Source organism: Ursus arctos, unplaced genomic scaffold (assembly GCF_023065955.2).
Source record: "Ursus arctos isolate Adak ecotype North America unplaced genomic scaffold, UrsArc2.0 scaffold_22, whole genome shotgun sequence".
In the NCBI taxonomy this organism is placed as follows: Eukaryota; Metazoa; Chordata; class Mammalia; order Carnivora; family Ursidae; genus Ursus; species Ursus arctos.
Window position 1 is genome coordinate 43,123,720 of NW_026622897.1, and position 19,939 is coordinate 43,143,658.

General features: G+C 38.8%; 2 protein-coding genes across 3 annotated transcripts in view; one reads left to right on the forward strand and one right to left on the reverse strand.

Annotated features, from left to right (window-relative positions):
• The window catches only part of CCDC81 (coiled-coil domain containing 81), a 38,000-nt gene extending 19,701 nt beyond the window's left edge, over positions 1-18,299 (reverse strand). The window contains exons 1-6 of one of the 2 annotated variants that reach the window (XM_026518274.3): positions 18,221-18,299; positions 11,717-11,778; positions 9,822-9,978; positions 5,604-5,860; positions 2,878-2,957; positions 571-692 (exon numbers count right to left, since the gene is read on the reverse strand). In XM_026518274.3, the coding sequence (XP_026374059.1) occupies positions 571-692; positions 2,878-2,957; positions 5,604-5,860; positions 9,822-9,978; positions 11,717-11,778; positions 18,221-18,299 (757 nt within the window). Of the gene's footprint in view, positions 1-570; positions 693-2,877; positions 2,960-5,603; positions 5,861-9,821; positions 9,979-11,716; positions 11,779-18,220 lie in introns of both variants that reach the window. The other variant, XM_026518275.3, reaches the window with a different exon arrangement.
• On the forward strand, positions 13,156-13,399 carry LOC113269536 (thymosin beta-4-like). The gene is given in 2 exon segments (XM_057316890.1): positions 13,156-13,316; positions 13,318-13,399. Coding segments are annotated over 2 exon segments (243 nt in total).
• Positions 18,300-19,939: the final 1,640 nt, after the last annotated feature.

Consider the following 19,939-nt stretch of genomic DNA (forward strand, 5'->3'; position numbering starts at 1 on the left):
TGTTGCTCACAAAGCAACAATCCCCCAGAGGAATTCTTCAGAGGGTAGTAGGGCAACCCCTAAGGATCTCTAGAACCCTTTCAAAAAGTCTTTGAAGTCCTAGGACTTTCTTCTATGCTTCAACCAAGACAAAATATCATAACAGATTAAGTAAAGACATAGATATAAAAATCCAGCTATCTTCTATTAAGCCAAATATCAAAGATGTAAAATTACCTTTCTCCATTTTTCATAAAAATTATTAGTTACGCTAACATATCACCCTATCATGTTACATCGAACCCACTTCATGCATTTACATTATCTGCCTGGACCCTGTAGGCACCTGAATTTTGGCTCTTTAAGTAATGGGGAGCCAGCAAAGAGATCATAGTCTAAAAGCCTGAGAGTCAGAAAGTGTCAAGATGAGATATAAAATTCCAGGAATAGAAGATATTTGTTAGAAAGAAGAATACAGTGATTATTCATTAATCTAATTTTATTTATTTGGGGCATAGAAGTCACTAAGCAATATGGCTGGACTCATAAGAAGTAAAGCATGACAGATGATACCCAAAATCATTGGCCTACCTCTGATGCCTTCTTCTTTGTCTGGCTGGTCTTTTAATTTGTACTTCCTTTGTCTATTCTTTCTACCTTCTTCTACAATGGTCTCCATAGGTGGTTTGCTCTCCATCTCTTTGAGATCAATCCTAGAAATAAGCCACGATGTTTACTGCACTGGACCTGAATAGGTGACCATGAACTTTCAATCCTGAGAAGCACGCAGCTAGCTCTCTGATTCTGAAGGAAGCCCATTTCCCTCAAGGGGGCAAGCGCCTTGATTTGCTGAGGCTCTCTTTGAAGCTAAGTCTGGGAGCTGACCAAGACCTTCCCCCTCAATACTAGGAGCTCAAAAGTAGCTCTTGTACAGATAGGTTGTGGGATTTAAGCTTTTGGGTTTGGTTTCAGTTTGAATTTGTCTGCTTTTCTAGTTCTATAACCAGATGTCATGGGGTGATAGTGAAAGGTGGCTGTTGGATGGCTTGAAGGCAAAGATTCATAGCCTGGTAGGCAGAGTATGCCCAGAAATAACCATTCCTCTCCTATCTCTCTCCTCCCCACGTCTCCATCTTTTCCCCAGGCAAAAGTGAGGGACTTACAAAGGTACAATGGGGGAATGGGTTTGTTCAGTTGGTGTGTGTAATTGTAGATTTTCTGTGGTCTTAAGTATAGAGTGTTGGGTTAGAATTGCAAGCAGGAGTGAGGAGAATGGGGAAGAGGTGGCACTTCCAGTAAATTCAGGGGCCAAATTTCACATAAATAAAACATCTATAACCATTTTGACTATTTGAGTCTTCATGCCTATGTCTAGGCTCTCTACTTGACAGGAGAGCCTGTCAATCTCTGGTCTTGATTTACTGCGATTATTTCCCTCCTGGAGTGCTTAAGCCAAAATATATCCCAACAGGGCAGCCAAATTTGCCTTCCAAAATACAATCAAAATAAAATTATTTGAATCCATTGGTTTCTTCTTAATGAGTAAGCCAACATGGTGCAATGGAAAGAACAGTGGAATAGTGAGGAGCCATAGTTTTATTTTTGGCTTGGCCAGTCAGTTTTTTGGCCATTTCATCTACAAGATGAAGAAGTTGGACTAACAATCTCTAATGCTTATTCTGGCCCTCACACTGATTTTGCTCAGGTGTATGTCATGCAGTTCCTCCATCAACAAACCAACAAACAGAAGAGGATGTCACACACTCAAAAACCATGAGAAAATAACACTCTGGGAAGCTGGTTGTTTTTCACCAAACTTCCTCCTCCTGAAATGCACAGTAGTTAATGGCATAGCAATTAAGATTAAAAACACAAATAAGGGCATAGAATGAGTGATAGCCACTCACTGGAAATAAAACTCAAGTCTCCTAACTCCTATTCCCATGTTCTTAATACTGTACCATGTTGTCTCACTTGTTAAAAGGAAAAAAAAAAGAATTAAAATTACAATTAATTTTGTACCTCTATAAAATGGATAAAATTATAATACATATCTCAAATAGTTGTAGTGAAGATTAAGTACAATAATATTGAGAAAGTGCTTAACAGTATCTGACATCTACAATAGTAAGTGTTCCATAGATGACAACTATTATTATCAATTATCATTATCACTATTATCATCATTGTCAGCAGCAGCCACCAGTTAACACCCATGACACTCTTGAGATAAAGTTGTTCCTTTATTCTACCTGTCTCTATAACTGCATGAGGGATAAAAAATCAGAGCTTGGACAGGAGGTGGGCTAGACTGCAGAAAGAGGAAGCTAGGTCAGAGGAAGTGATGGAACGTAGAAGAAAGCTCAGCAGATAAGAAGACTTGCACTAATATTGCAGGGAGGGATGGGAGGTAGTATCAGAAAAGTTGATGGGAGGTAGTATCAGAATTTCCAGGGAACTAAGAGTAGTTTAAAAAATGAATAGTCTATGGACCTAGAAGGTACAATGCTAAGTAAAATAAGTCAGACAGAGAAAGACAAATACCATATCATTTCACTCATATGTGGAACTTATGAGTTCCACAAACAAACAAAGAAAATAAGAGACAGACAAAAAAGCAGACTCCTAAATACAGAGAATAAACTGGTACCAAGTGATGTTTAGAATTATTGAATCATCAGAAAAAAATAAAATAAAATAAAAAAGGAATAGTCTAACTGCCCACTGTTTTCTAACTTAACTACGGAAATTATGAATTAATTCTTCTTTGCTGGAACACTGAGAGAGAGTACACTAAAAGGAGCATGAGCTAGAAAAGGTGAGAAACACGGCCCATTCACATTAATAAATCAACAAGGATTGCTGTACCTGGAGGAACCTGTGGAGGAAAGCACTGACCTTGGAAATGTAAGTACGCTGTTGGGTCGCTTCCCCAAGATCTCTCTGCTAGACAACACAGAGTCCACAGTGTCAGGCCTCTGAAGGACACAGACAGAAAAGGGTTACACCTGGGGCGGTGGTCCAGGACACAGACAAATCTAAGTTACAGGCGGTCTTTGAGTACAGGCTACCATGTACTCTCTATTGTTATTTTCTTGAGTGCTTAAAGCCTAGAGCTTAAAATCCAATGGGGAATTATCTCATTTATCACCCTGGGTAGTCCCATACTAATGCCACTGATGCTGCTTTTTCTCAAACCATTTCGTCTTTGGAAATTGCCTTCAGAGTTTATGGCTTCCTTTATACATCATTAAGAGGAAAGCCAACTTAATAGAAACTATCAGGAAAATGAGCAAGCAAACTAATTTCACTCTTGACCCAAATAACTCTAAAATTTGGTGGTTAAGAGAAGGGCTTGAATTCAGGTGGATTCATGTTCACATCTGCATTCTGTTAATAGTTAGACTCTGGGTATATGGGGATAACAATAGGATTTAATTCACAGGATTTTTATGAGGTACTATATGTAAGTGGCTGGCACATAATAAGCACTCAACAAATAGCAGCTATTATAATTATTATTACATTATGTAGTAATCATATTATTACATTATACTAGTACAGAATAATATACAAAATTATTTTGGGATTAATGTCATGGTTTACAAAAGGCTTTGAAGCGAATTTCCAAAAAGAGGTTTTAAATATGTTTCCAGCAAAAGCAGCCTCATTGAAATAATCACACAGCTTCCAAAAGAACCATTTTGCAGGACAGCACTCAGGTTTAAGTTATGGGACATTTGGGGGGAAAACAATCACTCTCACCACTTTATAGCAATTTCCCAAAATGTGTTTTACAGATGTTAACAAGTATTGGATTAAGCTAAAGCTCCCTGATTCATGATTCAGGCAGTTAAAGTGGCTTCTTTGTAGCCAGACTTCTCAGACCCTTTAACAGGCCTGTGTGCTTTATGCCTCTGTCCATGAGGGTGAGATATGCAGCAATCCTCCAACTGCTTTGGCTTCCAGTTCTTCTTTTCATAGGATCTCTCTCAGGACTACTTCTGGAAAAATGCTCCTTAAAAGTTATGTCTTAAGAGTGCAGCAGGCCAATTAAAATGCTGTCCTCTCTTATAAACACATTATTAAAGCTACAAAGTTCTGTAGAAACCCTGAAAATTAGAGATGGGTCAATGCTTTGGCCTTGCTTCTGGTGGGTTTTCATGGAAACGAGAGGGTTATATCTGTGTGTGTTTCCACTTTATACACATAGGGTCAGTCCCTCTCTTTAAAATCCTGCATGAAGACACATTATGGAGAAAACACCAAGAGCCTCAGTATGCACAGCTCTTAAAGTCCCCATCCCAGAGTTCCATGAAAGAAAAAATTAGAGCGTAGAATTTGACCATATTTATAGAGTTTCATTTTATAGCCTTTTCACTTTAAAAAGTCAGGCTTTCACTCTATGGGACACAGGATTATATAACATTCTATGATAATCTAGTTCACTTATACCAAAGTTGTTCATTCCCAGAAGGGTACCTAGGGCACACTAAGCATTCAGTCAGTCCTGTTGACTGACTAGTTCAGTAGCTCCTTAAACTCTGCTATGTCCAACTTAGCATGAAGGTCATACCAGTTACTGAATAGTTAACAATGAAGGGGTCAGTTATGAAATTTGTTCCACAATATGGCAAATTAAAGGCTAAAGATACATTTCCATGACTCAATTTATTGTAGGCTTTCATTCAAATACTATAACCAGAAAAAAAAAATTTTTTTAAAGGATGATTAGAAAGTCTGGTTCTACCACTTATTAGCACCCTGACTTCAGGCTTCCTACATAATCTGGGCCCCCATTTTTCTCATCTGTAAAATCAGGATGATAATAATGCCAGGATGATAATAATGCCAGTTTGATAAAGTTTTGAAACTCAAATGACATAATATATGTGGAAGAATTTTTAAACTATAAGGTACTATGAAACATTCAGAATTATGAGAGTTTCTATTACTATTTATATTTTTCAGTTGCACTGACTCAAAACTTAGTTTAAAGTGTCTTTGCTTGGGGCGCCTGGGTGGCACAGCAGTTAAGCGTCTGCCTTCGGCTCAGGGTGTGATCCCGGCGTTATGGGATCGAGCCCCATATCAGGCTCCTCCGCTATGAGCCTGCTTCTTCCTCTCCCACTCCCCCTGCTTGTGTTCCCTCTCTCGCTGGCTGTCTCTATCTCTGTCAAATAAATAAATAAAATCTTTAAAAAAATAAAGTGTCTTTGCCCTTCTAACCTTTTTGTCAAAGAGTTAATCATCTATAAACAAGCACTTCCTTGCACTTGGGGTAAGTGCCATTTAAAATATGTTCACCTGAATTTTTCTTTTTTTTTCTTTTTTTTTCTTAAAGATTTATTTATTTGAGAGCGAGAGCGAGCATGCATGCAAGCAGGAGGAAGAGCAGAGGGAGAGAGAGAATCTCAAACAGACTCCCCGTTGAGCATGGAACCCAATGTGGGGCTTGATCTCATGACCCTGAGATCACAACCTGAGTTGAAACCAAGAGTTGGTTGCTTAACTGACTGAGCCATCCTGGTACCCCTCAACATGAATTCTTCTTAATAATGACACACAGTTAAGTAAAAGTTATGATTGGGAGAGGGGTTTGGAGAAGGAAAACATTAATTTACATTTGCTAGGGCTTTTGCCAAAGCCCCACTTCCATCCATTGAACAAAGGAAGTCCTTATAAAATCTCATCTTCACTTTGTTGCCTCTAATCACAAGGACCCCGATTCCTTTGAAAGTAAATTCCACATTTTGTTTGATGGAAATGGATCGTGATAAAAAAAGTAATGTCTCCTTCACACATCCTTCCACTGTATCCCTGCTAAATGGACCCTCCAGGGATATCATGACAAAATTAAGTGGAACAACTGGGATATCACCTAGAGGAGAAAAAGACAGGGTAGGGGGAAAAGAAGTGGAAATTACAACAAGGGCATATCATATACACTCACAAATAATTATTTGATTCTGAGTACTCAAAAATAGAATTGTCCATGTGAAGCCCTTAGTTGTACCCTATCAATAGACAGTAATAGACATGATTTTCCCTAAAAGTATATTTTTTTCTCAAAATAAGAACAGTTAGCTTTCTAAGCAGTACTCCAGACAAGCTTTTGATTTTATCTTGGAGACACAGTAATAACTAACTGTATCTCTTCATCAGAGGGTTTTCTGAAGCTTTAGGCTCTCTTATCTCTCAGGACATACTGTAGCAATATTTGCCTATCTCCTCCAGTTATCACACCATTTTTATATCTATAAATGCCAAGTGTTTTGAAAAGATAGTCATCTTCAGTAGAAGTTACCTTCAAATGAAAGTGTGTCTTATCAGAGGGTATTGGACTGGATAACTTGCTTTTCCTCCCTAATAAGTCCATAAATGATATTGCAAAGGAATATGGTTATATCTAGCATAAAAGTAAGCACAGGTCTATTCCACTAGGATAGATCACCAATCAGAAAAGGAGGTAAATAACAAAGATTATCAAGATGAGGAATCCAAAAAGAGGCAGTAAACAAGATCCACTAATAGAGGAACAGGATAGGAAGAAGATAAGAACATTCTAAACATTCATTCAGCAAACATTACTTTACAGCTTTTGAAGTGTCTGATAGTGCTGGCAGGTGAGGATTAATATCTCTACAAGACACAAGCTTCCCTATATCAGCCCATAGTCTTCTGCACAGTTTGATGATTCTATACCACCTCCCTCCATTTTATTTTTTATTTTTTGTAAATTTCTTAAAAGAAATTTAAGGCTGCTATGTTGCCAGCCTTTAGACTGTCCTCTCCCATTCATCCCATGCATCTCTTCAATCTGTCTTCCAGCCCACTTGTCTCAGTAAGGACAGTATCAACTCATGATGGACAAGCCAATGGATACATTGTAAATCTCACTCTCATGACCTCTCTGTAACTTCTGTTGATCATATCCTCTCTTTGCTCTTGTATCCATGGCACCATTCTTGGTTCTCCAATTTCCTCTTCCTTGGTCTCTCATTTTGTTTTGTTTTTTTAGATTTTATTTATTTATTTGAGAGATTGAGAGAGAGAGAGAGAGAGAGAGAGAGCAAGCAGATCCCGGGGATGAGGAGGGGAAGCAGGGGTAGGGCAAAGGGAGAGGGAGAAGCAGACTCCCCACTGAGCAGGAAGCCCAATGTGGGGCTCAATCCCAGCACCCTGGGAACATGATCTGAGCCGAAGGCAGATGCTTAACCGACTGAGCCACCCAGGCGCCCCTTCCTTGGTCTCCTTTGCTGACTTTCTTCCTCTTCTACTTCTGATAAGACAGTATTGTATTTTATCACTGTGGGTTTTTTTTTTTTAAACAAGACTTTGTCCTTGTCTGTCTCCTCCCCTTACTTCATATCCTCCTCCAGGTAAATTTATCCAAATCTTGAAATCTAGTCTCCACTCCTCTCCTGAGCTCTGGAACTATCTCCACCTAAGTATCCCTACAGAAATTTCAAATTTGGCATCTCCAAAAGTGAACTCATCATTTTACCTGCCACCCCAATTTTCCTTCTCCCTTCATTCCCTATGGGATTAATGACAAGAACGTACATCTGTTTTCCAAGAAATCTGAGTCATGCTAAATACCTCCCTTCTTGCTACCTACTGCTCTCAACTGGCAGCCAAATCCAATCAGTTCTCCATATGAAATATGTCATGAATTGACTCCTTCATCTTCCTCCTGATTACCAGTGCCTTCATTCAGGCTTCTACCATATTTCACCAAAATACTGTAATTAAAGGTTTTATTTATTTATTTCAGAGACAGAGAGAAAGCACAACAGCGGAGGGGTAGAGGGAGAGGAAGAAGCAGACTCCCCACTGAGCAGGGAGCCTGATGCAGGGCTTGATCCCAGAACCCTGGGATCATGACCTGAGCTGAAGGCAGACACTTAAACCAATTGAGCCACCCAGGTGCCCCAAAACTACTGTAATTAAAATAGCTATCTTCCTAAACTAAAAACTGGACTAGTACATACAAGTCCCTGCTCAAAAAACTTCTATGGCTCCTCATTGCCTATAGGATGAATTCCAAAGTCCTTATCATACTGCCAAAGGCCCCTCACAATTTGACCACTACCACCATTTTTGTCTTACCTCCCTCCACTTGCTTCCACAATCATATGCCATGGCCACACAGAAGTACCCATTACTGCCTTAATAGGCATTACTCTTTCTCTTAATTCTTGAGTTATTTATACTCTTCCTGAAATATTTTCCATAGCTTCTGTGCCGGCAAAGCCCTATCATCCTTTAAGACCTCCTGATATATGTCAACTTCCTAACCCTCCCTGAGCAAAGTTAGGCATGCTCTCCCTTCAGTTCCTCTAGCACTTAATCCAGTTCTGATCAATGCTGCATTTAATCATGTTGCAACATTTGCTTATATATTTATTTCCCATGGTAAATTCTGAGCTCTTCAAAGCAAGGATCATGTCTTGACAATCTTTGAGTATTTATAATGTTTAATTAGTTACCTAGTTAATTAATGATGAAGAATCATAACCCCAAAGCTAAACTCTAGACAGAATTGTTCTTGTGAATTAATTCAAGCATATATATTTAATTCTGAAATTTCTTCAAACTTGTAAAAAAAAAATAATAATTCTTCAAACTTGTAAAACAAAAAAATTAACTATGGATCTAAACTACTTTTTTGGAGTATACTATGAGATCCAAGATGGAAAACTAATTCTAAAGGGCAAATGTTTTCATCCAAAAAAAACCAAAAAAACAAAAAACCAAACAAAAACAAAAAAAAACTTGGCTATATTTTCACTTTATTTGGTAGGTTTTTGATGAATTAGGATACTATATGTCCATATAACTCTAGGTAAAAATGTCTAAAAAGTCCATCAAATCTACCATACAGGTTATATGCACAATGAATTCTAAATATAATTTGTTGGTATTTGTTTTTCCAATCTCTCATTTTTCAGTGGGAAGTCACTCTGAAAATTAACTTTCAGGGAAGTTCACATAAAGGCAAGTTTTAGCCTTTTTACCTGCTGACTTTGGGGGTAGACTGTCTGTCTTTATCCATGTATGAGTCTGAGGCAGGAGGGGATAATAAGGAAGGTCAAAAGGAACTCTGCCCGGAAATCAGGAAGCCCCCAAAGGCCCCTCAGTAATCAGGGCAGGTGTCACCAAGTCCACACACCAAAGCTGGAATGTAAGCAAGCATCCCGTGTCAGGTGTCATGCCTGTTTTGTTTACCACTGTGTCTCAAACTCCTGGAACAAGGCCTGACACACAGTTGGCCCTCAGTAAATATTTGTGGAAAAGGGAAGAAAGGAAAGCAAGGGGAAGGAGGGAAGGAGGAAGGAAGGAAGGAAGATTTTAAGGTGTGAGAGGTATACAAGGTGTTCATTAAGGCTACGGAATTATTAACCTCACTTTTAAATTTTAATAATTTAGATTATATATGATAGAAACAGTTAGTGATCTATTTCATAGCTAATTTGGATTATAATTCTAACCAGAGACCCTAATTAACTTTTTCAATATAGCCACTTTTAACTTCTGAGGGTCAAAAAAATGAATAAAGTCTGCACAACTCTGTAACGTGGCATTTATAGAAATTTGCCTTAATGTCACATCAAGTCTTCCCACGCCTGCCTCTTAAGCTACTGAGGTCTAAAATGGCCTGCCGGAAGACTGTATACCATTTCCCGCGTTGGCCCCTCCCTTTTCCAAAAGTACCACGTGAAAAGTGAGCTCCTCAAACCAGAAACCCCTAAAGCAGGAAGTGAACAAACTTTGCACTTTCATTTTCATCCCCAGGCCAGTTACTTTCTGAGAAAGTCTTAAATATTGAAGAGATTTACCAGGAATATATATTTTGTTTTGCTTGAGTCCGTGAATCTGTACTAACTTCTCTGCCATGATAAACATGGGCCTCTGAATCAGAATTAACTTGTTGTTTCCCACCTCAAGTTTTTGTCTCATGAAAGTGAAAGTTCCAAGTCCTGGAATCTGAACCCCCTGAAAGAAAAAGGAGGGGGACAAAAAGAGCAACAATCAGAATTTACTGAAGGGGTAAGGAAAAATAACCCTTAGTATCATTATCCAAAAAACATGGAAAGAATTAAGCATTAAATAGTCAATGATCTCTACAATCTCCTACAGCTATAGCATGTTATGACTCTAAGTTTTCATGTAAATATAAATGCAATATATTGATCTCCAATGCTTCTGACATCAGATCCCCCATCTCCATTATCATTCAAAGGCTGTGAGGACTAAGAAAACTTATATGGATGCCGTAGCTACTTTTTTTTTTTTTTGCCATTGAATTGTACCTTTATTTTATTTTTTTATAATAATATTTTTTATTATATTATGTTAGTCACCATACAGTACATCCCTGTTTTTTTTTATAGGATACTGGTTGTAATTTATTTTTCAATGGCTTTTTTAATCCATATTTAAGGTTCCTCTTGTCCTGGGTGCCTGGGTGGCTCAGTTGGTTAAGCGACTGCCTTTGGCTCAGGTCATGACACCCAGGATCCTCTGATAGAGCCCCACTTGCGGCTCCCTGCTCACCAGGAAGTCTGCTTCTCACTCCCCATCTGCCTCTCCACCCCTCCCCACAATGGCCCCACTCAAGCTCTCTCACACTCTCACCCTCTCTCAAATAAATAAATAAAATCTTTTTTTAAAAAAGATTCCTCTTATCCTAAATTGTGTGAAATTCTAAATTTTATTCATTTGCCATCAGAGAGAGGGAATTTAAGAGGCCATAAGAATCTCTGCTTTCTCATTCTGTCTTTTAGGTGTTGTCTCTCATTTAAAATCAGACAATCCAGCATCCAAGGCATATGGTGCAGTGTAGTGATCTTGGCTGATGGGTAGAAGAAAATTCTTTTGGCTCTCAAACTAGGTCTCTGTCTCCCTGGAGATATCATACCTCAAGGGTTACAAATGCCTACAGGCACCATGAAAGAATGCAAGGGAGTGAAGGTAGCCAACCAGAGATTGCAGTGGCTAGAAAGTACAAATCCCATCCAAAGGCAAGAGCCCACTGTTGGCTCCAGCCGAGTGTCATCACGCAGGAGTGGAAAATGAGTATTGTTAAATCTGCTGATTTTTTTAAAAAAAACAGAAACAGATGCAAAACTTTATATAAACTTTCCAAATTTTAGGTGGTGATGACTAATGTAAATTATCAGACCAAACAAAAGTTTGAAGGATGAATTCGTCCCAAGGGCTGTCATATTGGGATCTCTGAGTAGCATATAAAAGTTCCACAACTTCCCAGATCCCTCAAAACTCCTCAAATCTCTGTCCAGTTCTATGGGATCCAAACTCAAAGCTGGGCAAAGTTTCTCATTTTTGGCAAGTTGAGTTCAGTCCCTGATTGTCTTCTTGTATTTCATTTAAAACCCATTCCCTGCAAGGAGGCAAGACAGGAAACAGTATATCCTTCTATAGCTATGCCAGGAACTATCAGGTCACAGATAAATAGAATTCATCTAATCCCTCCAAACATAGCCAGGCTAGTCAGTGATCTGCTTGGTATCACTAGAAGAGCAGGATTTTTACAAATTCATTAACTAAGAATAAAATCTATGTTTGTTAAATCCATAAGTCATAGTGTGAGCATCATAAAATCACAGGACTGAAAGTTAAAGTCTGCTATCTTGCTCACAGCGAAATTATTCAAGACTAAGGAAGAAAGATCCTTTGGACTCTTGCATTAAACTTAAAGTATAAATCTTACCTTGTGTAGGGATAGCTGCCGTTCCACAAATTCTGACACATTTGCCCAGATAGTAGAGACTTCTGAAATTGAAAGGAAATAAAAAATAATTTATTTAAGCACTCATGTGATAGTATCTAGTGCTAGTAAATAAAAAAATATGAAATGTGGAATCAAATAATAGTAATTCCTAATTCAGAATTAACAGAAAATAAGGTCATTCCCCAAAGTTAATTTTCCTAGTAACTAAAGCTCACCCTTTTAAGTTCCAAAAATGTGCTTAATAATAATAATAGCAATAAATTTTTGAATAAAATCTTTTTAGGATAAAGGGAACTCTATCACACATTTCCTTTTATTCTATAAAGGAAATTCTATAAATTCTATAAAAGTGTGACAGAGTTCCTTTTATACTATAAATAGAGCTAGCCAAGTATAATTTAGACTTTTTTCTAAGTTTTTATTTAAATTCCAGTTAGGTAACATACAGGGTAATGTTAGTTTCTGGTGTACAATTTAGTGATTCAACACTTCCATACAACACCTGGTGCTCATCACAAGTTCACCCCTTAATCCCCACCACCTATTTCACTTTTCTTAATGACCCATTCAAAAAGCATTTATGGAGTGTCTACTCTGTGCCATGTGATAAATATAAACCTTCATTTGTATACCGTTCTATAACATAGGAATAAAGCCAAGCACCACTGAGGCATGAACGGCTTTTGTCTGTACATTAACTGTCTCTATACTTCTGTTTTTGCTTAATTCTTTTTTTTTGGAGGGGGGAGGGGCTCATTATAAGAGATTGTATGTGTATGTGTATCATCTTTCTCTACAACCCTGCCAAGATGATAAACTCCATGACAGCAAGGACCTAAGTTATTTGCTGCACTGAATCTTTGGGTACTATCAACAGTGAGTAGCATGTAGTGGCCTTCAATATTTTTTAAATGTCTTATGCCCATACAACATCATTACTAAACCTATAAAACAATATATTCCTTTTTTAATTGAGATTCAGTTAACACATAATATATTAGTATCAGGTGTACAACATGATTCGATATTTGTCTATGTTGCAAAATGATCACCATATTTTTGCTTAATTTTTGACTTGCTTTTCATTCTCATGTTACTGTTACACTACCAGCTGTCACTGCTTTCTGCTGCTAGTGTTCTGCAGATCCCCTGCCTCACCCTGATTTACTGCTTCTGATTTTCTGTGTTTTTTATTTCAACAAATGTATTAATATTATCTCTAAAACAATAATTTCTAACAACAGACCCTAGGGTAGGGACCCAAGGTCTTGGATCAGTGCATAGACTTCTCATTATCTGCTTTGAATGATCAAAGAGAAGTCTTCTATGTTTTTCTTGTTCTGAGCTGTGTTCCCCCAAAAAAAAACTGTGGTAAAAAATAATAAGTAGTTGCCAATAACTAGTGTTAAATATGGGATATGAAGGTATACTCTACATACAACCAATATTTAGAGATACAGAGACTTGGCAGCGGCCACTGTGCAGAATGGACTTCACTGGCTCATGTGCCTCGCTCCGCTTCCTCTGCAACCAAGTCTGACAAACCCAGTATGGCTTAGAGTGAGAAATTCGATAAGTCGAAAGAAGACAGAAACGCAGAAGAAAAATCCACTGCCTTCAAGGAAAAAGACTGAACAGGAGAAGCAAGCAGACGAATCTTAATGAGGCGTGCGCGGCCAATATGCACAGTACGTTCCACAAGCATTGCCTTCTTACTTCTTTTAGATGTATAACTTTGTCAGATGCAAAAAAGCTGGATCAAGTTTAAATGGCTGTGCTGCCCCTTTTCACATCAAAGAATCGAGAACTACTGACGACGAAAGCCACGCTTGCTTCTCCCATCTGCCTGTCTGGCTGGCAAGAAAGGAAAAGACCTTGCATGTTGGTAAAGGAAGAAGGTGGGTGGGAGGACAGTGAAATCTAGAGTAAAAAGGAGGCTGGTCCAAGGTGTCCTGCAGGCTGTAAAATGCAGTTTAATCAGAGTGCCATTTTTTTTTTGTTCAAACAATTTTAATTATGGGAATGCATAATTTTTAATATGCAAATAAAAAATTTTTAAACCTGAAAAAAAAAGAAATACAGAAAATTAAGTCTGTGTTGACATCTCCCTTCCAAACCCAATGATGCGTATTAAAGATACTTTCCAGAGGTGCCTGGATGCTGGGTGGCTCAGTCAGCTAAGCATCTGACTCTTGATTTCAGCTCAGGTCACAATCCTATGGTTGTGGGATCCAGCCCTGGGTTGGGCTCTGCTCTCAGTGTGGAATCTGCTTGAGATTCTTTCTCCCTCTGCCCCTCCCCCAGCTCACGCATGCACATGTGCGGGCTCTCTATCTCTCAAATATACAAAATCTTAAAAAAAAAAAAAAAGATACTTTCCATTGAGGAACTCTCTGCAAATCAAGAGTGTTATGTTTTAATTCTCAAAATAAAAGATCAAGAACAGTGACATTTACCAGGTTGCCACTTTGGGATATGGATGCAGTTGGTGACAAAAGACCAATTCTCTCCCCACTTTGGAAACTGCTTGATTTATTGGTATAACTTTTATTTCTAATGGCTTAAACCATTACCTAAAGCAGGGAAATTGCAATCTTTTAATTCCAGTATAGCAGGGTTATAAATATTTTTATTAATATGCCAGAGGAGGAATAGGTTAAGGCAACGAAAGTAGCAGGGATTCTCATGAGCATCTGGGAACAAGTTGGGTGACGGAAATTTACTCACCCACCAAGAAAACTAGGGCGCATGCTACAGTGAGCCAAGTGACAAGATTATAACCACGTATTTCCTCTACCCTGCTCCATCCCCTATATTCCCCACTCTTTCCCACCACCATAGACAAAAGAATTCTACTTCTGGCTGCTAAGAACTAAGAAGGTCTTTCAATCAATCCCAATTGTATACTGAATTAAAATTTTCATCATGACCAAAAATGTCATTAATCTACTAATAATACAGAATCTCCATACGCAGATTTACATGGAGAACTTTCAAAGTTATTAAGTCAAAACTATTAAGTCTTTCACCGAGACTCATGATATGCAGCTCAAATCTCAGGAGAACAATCTATTCCAAAAGGGAATGATTTCATTAGAGCCAGGAGAAACTATATAGCTTGCAACCAAACCCTAATGAAAAGACTTGACTGAGCTTAACTGGAAATTTGAGGATCGTCTTTCTTTATTTGGATGATATATTCAAGTCATGTTTTACTCTATACAATCTAACGGGCAAAGTTATATATGAGCAGAGTTTATTATTCTAAACTGAAATTTTCTATTTTTTACTGAAGAAAAAAGAAAACCTGCACATCATTCTCTTTAGGAAGCTTTAGGGTCCTGCACTTCAACTGGAATAGATAGATTCGAAAATCTTACAAAGCCATGATTTTTAACTTTGATTTTTCTGACATCCCAAAGTCAGAGAAGGTATCACTAAATCTCAAAACAAAAAGAATCATAATCCAGTCTAAGAAGCAAGTTAAAGAATATGCTAGTTTTACATTTTAGAGAAAGCTGAGATTATTATTTATTTTAATCGAATACTGAAATACCAAGAATCACTATTATAAAGAAATACATACCTTCTATACTCAGTTCAACCATCATTTGACTTCAAATTCTAAACATTTTATGCATTCAAAACCATACATTTTTTTAAGATTTTATTTATTTATTTGACAGAGAGAGAAAGAGAGAGAGAGCACAAGTAAGGGGAGCAGCAGGCAGAGGGAGAAGCAGGCTCCACAATGAGCAAGGAACCCAATGTGGGACTGGATCCCAGGACCCTGGGATCATGACCTGAGCCGAAGGCAGTTGCTTAATCAACTGAGTCATCCAGGCATCCCACAAAACCATATTTTTAAACACATTGCCAAGTAGCAGGAATACTTTATCTTATATATGATCATTATTAAAAAGAACTAAGTGTCCATTATGTAAATTATAGAATAATACATGCTTGAAATAGATATTAATACCAAATATAAAAGATAAGCTCCCTGACTTCATAAGACATCTTCTAAAATTAAAATACCGACACACAAAGCAAAATATTCAAGAGTGATTTGAACAAAGAAACGTATTCCCAGAGCGTAGTGCAGTGAAAAGATCAGTGTGTTGCACCGAAAACCTACAGCCTTCCTGCCTCCGAAGATTGTTAGCTATGTAGTCTTCAACAGTTTGACCAGTTCACATCCATAAAATGATGACAGGACCTGCTATGTACCATTACTACATAATACTAGACTTTGGTGAAACGTATGGAAGCAACAGGACTTAATATACACAATGATGAAAAGTTAACTTATGTGTTTTGCTGAGATTGGAAGTTTATCCTCATCCCTTTCACAATGGACCATTTGCGAACATTAATAAGTAGTCATTTGACTTCTGTTTCTGTTGTTCAACCAATAAAGCTCTTGCTGACATCCCCAATGGTCTCCTTGTCAATAAATTCAATAGATATGCTTAGTTTTCACCTCTCTGACTCCTCAGTCATATCTACCACTGGTGACCACTCTCTTCTCTTTTAAACACCTGACCTGTTGGCTTCTGGGTTTTCTTCCTACCTGTCTCGCCATTTCTTCTCAGTCTCCTTTGTAAGCTCAACTTCCTCAACTCAGCCATTAAATGTTGGAATTTTCAAAGGTACAGCCCTTGGTCTTCTCATTCCCGACTCTTCTTAAGCAGTCACATCCATGCTCAGGGCTTTAATGATCACCAAAATGCTGATGACTCCCAAGTGTTTTTTCAGAAGCCCAGACACCCTCCCTGTTTTCAGGTTCTGGACCTATGTATCCAACTGCCTCTTTGGATATCTCACAGAGACACTTCACGTGCTCAAAACCAGGATCTCCCTTCCCTTAAATCTTGCCCTGTACCCAAGGTTTCAATCTCAACGACTGGCACCATCATCTATTCAATTATATAAGCCAGGAACTCAGAATTCATCCTTGAGACTTCCTTTTTCTCCCACCCTCCTATCCAGTCCACCACAATCCGTAGATTTTACCTCTAAATAGCCTTTCAGTCTGTCTACATCTCTCCACTTTTACTGTTATCAATTTAGACCAAGCTACCATTCACTCTCACTTAAGTTATTGTGTAGGCATTCTTGACCCTCCAATTCATTCTCCACTTGGCAACCAGAGCAATCTTCCAAAACACAAACTTGATCATGTCATTCAACTCCTCCTTTAGCTCCATGCAAAACACTTAATGGCCTTCAATCAGGCTTAAAGTAAAGGCCACTATCCTTAATATGATTTACAAGGCCCTGCATCACCAGACCGCTCCCTTTTTCTCCAGTCTCCTTTAGGACACACTCACTCCTACACGTATAGATCAGCCATATTGACTTTCCCTCAATTCCTCAGTCACACCATGGTCACTCTCATCAACACGCTCTTGTTTTTCCCTCTGCCAAGAACACTGTCACCTCCCCTCCACTCCCTACTCCATTGATCCATTTCATCTATTTAATTGCAACTCATTCTTCACATCTCAGCTCAAATCTTCTCTTCTTCAGCAAATCTTGACACACAGCCCCATCCTCACCTCAGTAAAAGTTCCCAGTGTACCACGCACCCCCCCATAGCACTTATTAATTGTAAATTAATATTTATTTCTGTGATTACTTGGTTAATGTGTATCTCTTCCCCACTAAACTATAAATTCTAAGGTTTTTGCTCACCATCAGTTCTCTAGTACCCAAGACATACTAGGTTCTCAAAATCATTGAATAAATAAATTATATATAAACGTATAAATATGGCAAATATTTTTTAATCCATAAAACCATTATATTTAATGCTTCTTTTAGAATTATTATAACAGGAAAAAATAGGAATGACGCAGGGGAAAGAAAAGAGGCATCTACTCCTGTTTATTTTGTTTTCTTAAGTCATTTGGTTAAAGCATAGGCAACTTCCCTGAGTTACAATGACTTGATAGTAATAATAGTTTCCATTTCTGGAAACCCAAGTCTCCCATTGCTTACAGACATCTCAGTGTCATTTTAGGGGAACTCTTCTAAGAAACTATGCTTTTGATCAAGCCTAGTAAGTTTTCTATAAGAAGCTGCCCCATCTTCTTCCAACTACCTAGTTCCTTTAATGATCATCTTAACAGAACCCCCAAAACATCGAAGGGCAACAAAAGTAGCCTTTTCTTTGCATGAAGTCTGAGAAGGAGCCATTTGGGGTGGTTGTTTTCAGCTAACATTTATTGAGCACTTACTTTGTGCTAGTCCCCAAGTTAATACATTATCTCCTTTAATCAAAATCCTCAGCTGGCGCCTTTCCCTAATCAAGGCAGTCAATAAAGAAACTCTCTGGGCATCCAACCTGAGCCTGCTGTGATCACCAGCTGGTTGCCAAGACGACATGGCAACTCCAGAAGATAGGGAAGGAGGTTTTCTGCCTTCTTCCCCAAGCGGGTGAAAATCCAGCCCTCAGGGCCCTCGCTCCATATCGCTTACCCTCCTGGCTCAGCGACAGCAGCGTAGGCAGCACCTGCCTGCCCAGGTCCTGCACAGAAGGCACGATGGTGTCCAACATCGCAGATCTCCAGCTGGCTTGGTGCTCGGTCCTCGACAGGGTCTTTTCCTCTTTCTTTATATGGAGTTTATACAAAAGTGATTTTCCCACCCTCCAATCCCCTCTCCTCAGAACTTTGGATGTGCCTTAAAAATTACCAAATCTTGATTTTTTTTTTTTTTTCTTTCGTAAACGCTCTTTCTCACCGTCCTTCCCACCATGTGCTGGCTCTCCCTGAGTGGCTCCCACCGCAGGAACCCCAAGAGCGGTCCTGCACCAGTATGCAAATCCAAGCCCTCGTGGCCACCGAGAGGCCCAGTGAGAGGGTGAACGAGAGTCAAGAGCAGGGAAGGAGACTAAGGGAGGAGGGTAGGCCAGCCGCAGGGAAGGCGAGGTGTGTTGCTAGGACGCGACAAAGGCTTGCTGCGTTGCTAGGGTGTCAAAGTAAGGCCTTGGCCCCGCCTCCTATGATGGGTAGGGCCCCGCGTTGCCCGGGTGATTCCGGAGCTCCCAACAGCGAGGTTGGAGAGTAACTTCACGTTTTTACTTTGTTTTTGTTTTTGTTTTTTCTTTCCCTTCTTATTCTGGACAGCAAAGAGACCTGCTCACTTTTGTAACCACCTTGAACCAATTTGGGAATACCTTTTAACCCAGCGGTGGACATTTGAGTTTCCGGATCTGCGAGAGGGTTTGAACTGGACTTTTGTTTCTCGCGTTTGGTTTTCCGTGGGCTTTCTTCCTAGGAAACGGAGAGCCTGAGGACTGGGGAGAGAAACTGACTTTTCTTTAATGACAGTCATTTTTTAAATTTTTTAATTCCCTGTACAGTGCACAAATGTCATCCTACAGACTTGTTTTAATACTTTCCCCTCTGCTGATAATGAATTATCTTTCTCCAGTTTACTTGGATTTTTAATTTCTAGGAAATTAAGTGATACTGCAATTAAGCAAAAACTTCTTTGTATTTGCACTAGGGAAAGGTTATGCCTTTTTTTTCAGGATTTTAGAAGAATTCTTCACTGTTTGCGAAAACTACAATCATTACGATCGATGAGGCTGGTGGCAGTTGAGCAGCCAACACACCTGAGCCAGACTGCATTTGTAGCTGTGGCATTCGTCGTGATTCTTCCTGTTGGTATAAGCGTGTGGCAACTTCATTTGCCTTCCAGAATAGTCATGCCTAGACATATATATATTAAAATATATATTATTTTGCTATATACAACTTACATTATACTAGAGTTCTGACTTTATATTAATTTTTTTAAGTAGGCTCCACGCCCAGCATGGAGCCCAACATGGGGCTTGAACTCATGACCCTGAGGTCAAGGCCTGCACTGAGATCAAGAGTCAGATGCTTAACCTACTGAGCCACCTAGGTGCCCCCTTTATATTCATTTTTAAATGGAATGGGTAAATAACCTTTATTATCCATAAACCTCACTTCAGGATAGTAACAAGGCATTCAGGCAGAATATTTGTTATAAAAAAAGGATCATTGTTTCTAATAGGACTGAGACCCTCTATACTAGAAAGTGAAAAGCCCCATAACTCAGCCTTTCTCTCTCTACCTTTTACTAAGAAGCTCAAAACTAGATTTTAGGCCTTTTATAAGCTAGTTTCTTGGAAAAAGAATTTCCTCCCACTCTCTCTTTTACCAC